The following is a 7,072-nucleotide window of genomic DNA, read 5'->3' as shown; positions in this document are numbered from 1 at the left end:
TGAAGTAAATTAAGCTTGTTTGTAAAGTTTGGAGGGGTAACTCTTACCTCAGATTCTTAGTTGTAAACTATAAGCCTAAAATCTAAATCCATGTTTTGTATTTCAAATAATCTTCCTTCAGTCCTTGCATAGCTTTTTTTCCCTTGGGGTGTATGGAGGAATTTACCATTAAACAAGTGGATCTGTGTTTATAGAATTCCCTTGTCACACTTGAACCTGAGCTCTTGTGTTTGCTATAGTTTTATCCATAGAGATTTCCCACAATGCAGTTAAAATGTTACAAAGTAGTAGATTGAATAAGAAAAAACTTGGTTATTCCTTGATAGAATAACGTTCCAGTAGCAGCACATGGGAGTACATAAGTGATTGCAGCTCTTGTACAACCGACAGTTCTGGGATGAAGCAGATTATTCAGGACAAAACTTCACATGAAGCATTTTGCTCACTTCAGTTGCATGAAGAAAAGTAGAGAGAAACATAAATTGTTTTTTAATTTGCTATAAGGTGTAACTCCTGGTGTTTTTGATTCTATCAAAGTTCACTATTCAGAACATAAGCGTGTGTGTGCATATAAATAAAATAATATCTCATTTAGCAGAGCCAGACAACAGAAAAAGGTAGATATGCTGTTCTTTAAAAAAAAAGAGATTAAGTAGAGCACTAGTTTTCTAAACAAGGATCTCTACTTAAAGTCCAGAGCCTTAACATGGTTACAATTCAAAAAATGATAGCTTCAAATATACTTTATTATAGTTTATTATATAGTTTTGTATTCTGTTATTACAAAAATGTCTGAAAATATATAGTCCATTTGTTGAAAAGGGATTACATCTACATTACATTTTATTTACATAATTAAAGTGTTTGTGCTTTTTTTAAAATAAAAAAATCCCATTGAACACATGAAAGGCTGAGGCTAATTAGTGAAGTGTCAATGGCAGCCTGAGAAAATTGTATCGGAGCAAGTGAAATAATGTTCAATTAGACTGATGTAATCAGATTTGCTCTACACGTATCTCGTAGTTTGTTTATTGTAGCCATTCGCAGACTTCCAGGTTCCGTAAATATTTTCTAGAATTGAAAATTAAAATATTAACATATACTACGATGCAAAGAAATATCTGAGTGTGCTTTGTGCTACAAAATGAGCAGAATCACACTAATCAAAAAATACCATGAGTCAAATCCCTCTTCCTAGAATGGGATCCATCACATTATTAAATCAACAACTCACAAGGTTCCATCCAGATTGTTACACCTGTGCATTAAGAAATACTTAAAATTCACTTGCAGTACATTAGAAGATGAAAACTAGTGAACATTAGGGTCTTGTACCAATTTGGTCAGATAGCTATGGAGGAAAATTAGCCCTATATCTAAGTTTCCATGTTTAGACACAGCCTACTTCTAAATGCCAGCTAAATTTATGTTGCAGTTGTAACTTTCTCAAGGTAATTAGGCTGGCCAAAAATTAGATGGGTCTTAGAACCGATCCCATCAAAATTTTAGAGAATTTATATCTGACCCTAGAGATTTTTAATTGACTCAAAATAAGGAATTGTGTTTAGGAATAATTGGAATACTGTGTTACATTTAAAAATACTGAGTTTCCAAAAAAAAATCCTATAAAAACATGTAAAGCACCAATCTTATGCATGAAAACTTAGCTTTTAGAGTGAAGATGGATAAAGAAGACATTGGAAATATCTATAAAATCATATATGGTTAATATGGCACATAGGAAAATATTTTTTCTCCTCAGAATGAATGACATTGGGGGCATCCACTAAAACTAAATACAGGGAGGAGATTCAAGATTTAAAGAAGTTCATTTACACAGCATGTTGTTCTACTATTGAATTTGCTGCCATTAGTTGCAATGGCCATCAAAAATCATTGTAGGAGGGACATTAGACAAATTTACACAAATCAGTCTTAGTAATTGCACGATGGTTGCATTGTAACTCAAGAGACAGCATATTTTAAATGTCAGCTGCTGGACAGTAATAAGTGTTCCTCGCTTGTTCTTGTTTGGAGATTTAATTTGCCACAATGAGATAGAATGGGGGACTCAAGGGGTCTTTGAGACACTCCCAAGGATCTACAGGGTTCTTGTAGAAAATGAGAGTATTTCTCAACTTTTAGAGATTTAGTGCTATTCAGTATTTATGAAGCATGGGGCTGCCCCCTGATCTGTGAAACAAATTATATAGCTACTGACACTATATGAAGCTAATTGAAACTAACTCCCTGCAGGCATATCATGAATATTATTATTATTATAAACGAATGGTAGATTTTACTGAAGCAAAGTGACTTTTCGCAAGTAAGACCATTGTAGGGTTAAATGTAGTTCCAGAGGTTTGATAGAAAGCATACCCATAAAAGTAAAATGGCATCTACATTTCCATTATCTATCTGTATATCCTTAGCTATTTTGGTTATGCAGAGGTGAGAGAACCTGGTTGACTCTACAATGCTGTGGATTATTTCCAACATGATCTATGCCCGTTACCAAGAGTGATCCTGATTGGCTCAAGGTTGACTCGCCTTCCATCCTGACAAGGTCAGTAGAATGAGGATCCCAGATTGTTGGGGGCAATACGCTTACTGTAAAATGGTTAGAGCAGGCATGTCAAACTCGTGATATCATGTGACATCATGCAACGTATTGGGACTTTTCCCCCATTGCCGGCAGTGGAGTGGGCGTGGTTTCAGCGTGACGCATCCCACCCTCAGGCCAGCAGTTTGACATGCCTGGCTTAGAGAGTGCTCTAAAGCACTATGAAGTGGTATATATGTCTTAAGTGCTATTGCTAATATTTTTCGGAGCAAGGTTGAATTCCTGTTGGAGGGAGCCGTTTTGTTTTATATATTTGTCTCAGCAGCTCATGATCTCTTTTTTGTTCTTGTTTTCTTTTTATTTGTGAGCCTCCCAGAGTTGTTGGGCAGTGTGCAGCCTATACATGTATAATTAAATACAATATATTTTAAAAATATTGAATTATATTTCATAATGCCCGCTTAAACAATCTTATGGACAATAGTATCAATACGCATTTTTATAGCAGATTCATTGTTTTCTAGGATGACACCCACCTGCATGAATATGTGACACTCAGTTACAAATGATCCTGTAGTAATCTGCTTAAATTTTTCACAGATTTCAGGAAAATTTGTAGCTTCCAAAATGAAATCTTGATGTTGCTTAATTAATGTTAAGGCCACACGAAAGATTATTTTTGATCCTTCATAAAACAAACAGTCCCAAATTCGGAGCACAGTCTGTTGAAGAATGAAATTAGTTACTGACTGTATGAAACACATGCACTAGAATTTGGATAATTACATAAAAGGTAATTGTTGTCATTTTCACTTGCCTCTACTGGAAGAATGTCAATGAACAAACATATAAACCAACGGGATGCCACCAAAGTCCACAAGTTGCCATGTTTTTCCATTAATTCTGCCACGGCTGGAATCTTCATTTTCACAAGGTGTCCAAGAACCTCTTGATCTGTTTTCAGACCCATCATTTCGGGACTATAATAATCTTCAGAAAGATATGAAAACTAAAGTCATCAGAATGCAATTTATTGTTTTAAATATATATATACAAGCAAAAAATCCAAACACTGGGATGAGACAGTTTAATAAAAGCAGTTTAATAAAATCGAGCTTTCATTGGCCAACTGCCAACATTGTCAGGATAGAATTGCTGGAGAGGAGAAACCACATTTATATCACTGGCGCTTTTGCGCTCCACTCATGGAGCGCATCACAGATCTGCCCGGGATAACACCAAGGGCAGCCGATTACTTAAAAAAGCCTGGTTTTTGGACCGTTCCTCAATTAACCAGCATATAGATCTCCTCCCTGCATATGAAGCCCTTAAGAGCTGGGAAGAAGAACGGCGCAGACAATGTGAACACTCATGGAATACACCGTCGAGCTGAGATCTGGATTGCACGGTTACACAGCAACACAAAAATCAAGAATGGGGAGGAGCAATCCCCAAGGAGGTTTGGCATGAGGACACACGCAATGACAGCATTGATTGTGACCGGAAGAACAGGCAGCGATTCCACGCTGACAGCGAGTACCCAGAGACAATCGCACTCCGAACGAGCACAAAGTAGTTCGAGATAATACGGCCAATGGAGTCAAACAGACCAGTGGTGCACTCCATGAGTGGAACGCAAAAGCGCCAGTGATATAAATGTGATTTCTCCTCTCCAGCAATTCTATCCTGATGACATTGGCAGTTGGCCAACGAAAGCTCGATTTTATTAAATTGCTTTAGTTTTTATCTCATCCCGATGTTCGAATTTTTTACCTGAATATCAATATTCTGTAAGAGATATATAACAGTAAGAAGTATCTTCTTTCAAAGCTAATTTGCATTTTTTTCTAGTCCATGAGTCCTGTGAAATTATGAAATTCTAGAGTAGCCAAGAAAACAAAGACTGGGCTGTATCACAAGTTTTGACCAAGGACAGTTTGGAGGAAAAATACATTCATGAACATGGACAGAGAAGATGGGCTAGCAAGAATAGATGGTGCTGGAAATTTTTGTTTTTTATTACCACTAGCTGGATCTCAACCAGAATGAAATGAATTTCCAGCCCTACAAATTATGAAAAGTTATAGATGTTGAGTTTCCATGAAACTACAGACAAATTTACATCTTAAGGAAGGTATGTTCTATATTGAAGTATAACATTGGCATGGTATATCTAGCTTCAAGGAGCATACACAAAAAAATTATTCCATCTAAAGTCATTTTTCTCCATACTGTATGAGAAAGTAAAATGGTCACACCAATTTTTAATAAAGACACCAGATGGCGCTCCATAACTTGGCACAGATTGCCATGCAATAAATTCCAGGTTTCTAATCAATCCAGGATCTGTTGAAAAAGAACAGCAGTTGCTGCTTTCAGTCTCTAAAAGCAGAGCAAAAACCCCAGGCCAAAGCTCTTTGCATGAACAATGGGGCATTATTTCAAACCACTAGAAATGCTACAAGATCAAGGTTAGACATGCCACCAATTTCCTGATTGTAGAAAAAGCCAACTCCAGAGAAGAAAGATTTTCTTTCTTTAAAACATAGCCCATATTCCAACCGACTCCCAATCAAAAGTTAAAACCACATATAAAATCATGTTAAAATTATAAAACTAAACACATTAAAACGTTAAAAACAACAAAAATCTGCTGCCAAGTCGAGCTTCTAATGTGCAGTCATCCAAATATGATCCCAGAACTTGAGGAAAATGCCAGAGCTACAAAGCTTTATGAACGACTCTGGAGGGTAGAGGCCTGTTCCAAGGGGCAGGGGCTGCCACAGAAAAGGCACACTTCATGGTTCCTATCAGATAGCAACATTCAGGCAAGGTACCTTTGACCTGGTAGGATGGGTAGATGGCCTTAAGTCCGGCAGATAACCTGGCTCTGTGCCATATAGAGCTTTAAAGTTGATGACTAGCACCTTGAATTGCACCCAGAAAGAAACGAAGTCAGTGCAGCTTAGTACAACAGAGATGGGCAAACCTAGGAGGCCCTATTACTCTGTGTGGTGCTGCAGTCTAGGTGGTCTTCAAAATTTAAAATGATAAAAAAATAACATAAGGTTTCGTTCTACAATAATGTATGGCATTCCACTACATCACATGCCTTATTTTACACATGGAACATTACCTGTGGGAAATATAAAAATCTAGCGGAATACAGTGATGAAGCAATTCTGAATGCTTCAGTAACAAAACTTTCGAATACATAATTCTGGGTTGCATTTGTTTTGCCATTTTCAAGTGTTCTGCTGCAACGAACATTCCATTTCAATATTTTACTGCAGCCACAAATTAGCATAACTAGCCCAGAATCACTGAGAATTATAACTAATAAAAGACTACCATTAAAAGCCATAGACTATAAAATACATAAAGCCTACGTATTAGCTTTATATTCCACCTTTTGTTCAAGAGCTCAAGTAGCCTACTCAGAGCTCTGTCTTCCTATTTATCCCCATGACAGCCACACAAAGCTCAGTTGGGTTAACGGAGAAAAATTGTTCCAAAGTTGCTTTCATGGCAGAAGAATATCTAGAGCCAAGGTTTCCTGCTCCTAATCCAGCACCAGAACCACTATAAAACATTAGCTCTCAATGCTTTCTCTTACTTTTAAGTAGGATGCAGGAAGTGATAGCATCCATACATGCTGCTGATTATTACATTACTACTCCAATTACAATGTACAACATACATTAAAAAAACATCTAAAATAATGTATTCTAACAATAACAGAAGCCTCAAGAAGCACTACATCACTAAACCACTGAAAGCTAATTTAAGCCGATATTCACAATCCAAGAAAGAGAAAGGACTTTATTCTGATATTGAAAAGTCAACATAGGTGCCAGGAAAAAGAGTTCCAGAGCTTAGGAGTCCAACTTCTCAACACTCCCCTTATATCCAAGTATCCATACTAATAGATCGTCTCAATATGAATATGCAGATTGCATTAAAATGGCATATGCAGCACTATTTTTCCTGCAGCTCTATGCTGCAAAGGTATTAGTATAAATGAATCACAAACCAGAACTTGGTTATATTATCATAATGCTATTATGAAATTCAGTTTTCTACTTTCAATAATAAAATAGGTATAGATAGATAAAGAAAACAACTAGGAAAGTTTTTGCAACTAGTAAGGCTTTTATAATCTGCTGAAGCAGCCTATATTTTCAATTTTGTTTTATTAACATTATTGGTTATTATTGATCAAAGCCTAAAGCACCCACGCTAGCTTATTATTTTCTATCTCTTTTGCATGAATAAACTCAAATTTTAAAACAGCTGAAAATTCTCACATGCAGGCAGGCCTTGGATCTTCTTAGCTGAATAACCTGGTAAGATTATTTACATGTAAAACACACATATATTTAAAACACTAATGATTATCCAATCCTTGTATTTATAGAAATAAATCCTTTAGCATTTCACAATCTGATGAACTGTGGCAGGACCCACATTTTGAAAATGGGTCTTCAATTGCTACAGATAGTTCATCTA

General features: G+C 36.4%; 1 protein-coding gene across 1 annotated transcript in view; it reads right to left on the bottom strand.

Annotated features, from left to right (window-relative positions):
* Window positions 1–188: 188 nt before the first annotated feature.
* The window catches only part of GRTP1 (growth hormone regulated TBC protein 1), a 38,903-nt gene continuing 32,019 nt past the window's right edge, over window positions 189–7,072 (bottom strand). The window contains exons 6-8 of the mRNA XM_083361659.1: window positions 3,381–3,553; window positions 3,100–3,285; window positions 189–1,071 (exon numbers count right to left, since the gene is read on the bottom strand). Coding sequence (XP_083217785.1) covers window positions 982–1,071; window positions 3,100–3,285; window positions 3,381–3,553 — 449 coding nt within the window. The 3' untranslated portion in view covers window positions 189–981. The remainder of the gene's footprint in view (window positions 1,072–3,099; window positions 3,286–3,380; window positions 3,554–7,072) is intronic.

Source organism: Vipera ursinii (assembly GCF_947247035.1).
Source record: "Vipera ursinii genome assembly, chromosome: 4".
Lineage (NCBI taxonomy): Eukaryota > Metazoa > Chordata > Lepidosauria > Squamata > Viperidae > Vipera > Vipera ursinii.
The sequence above is the reverse complement of the archived record's forward strand: the minus strand, read 5'-3'. Positions and strand labels throughout refer to the sequence as shown.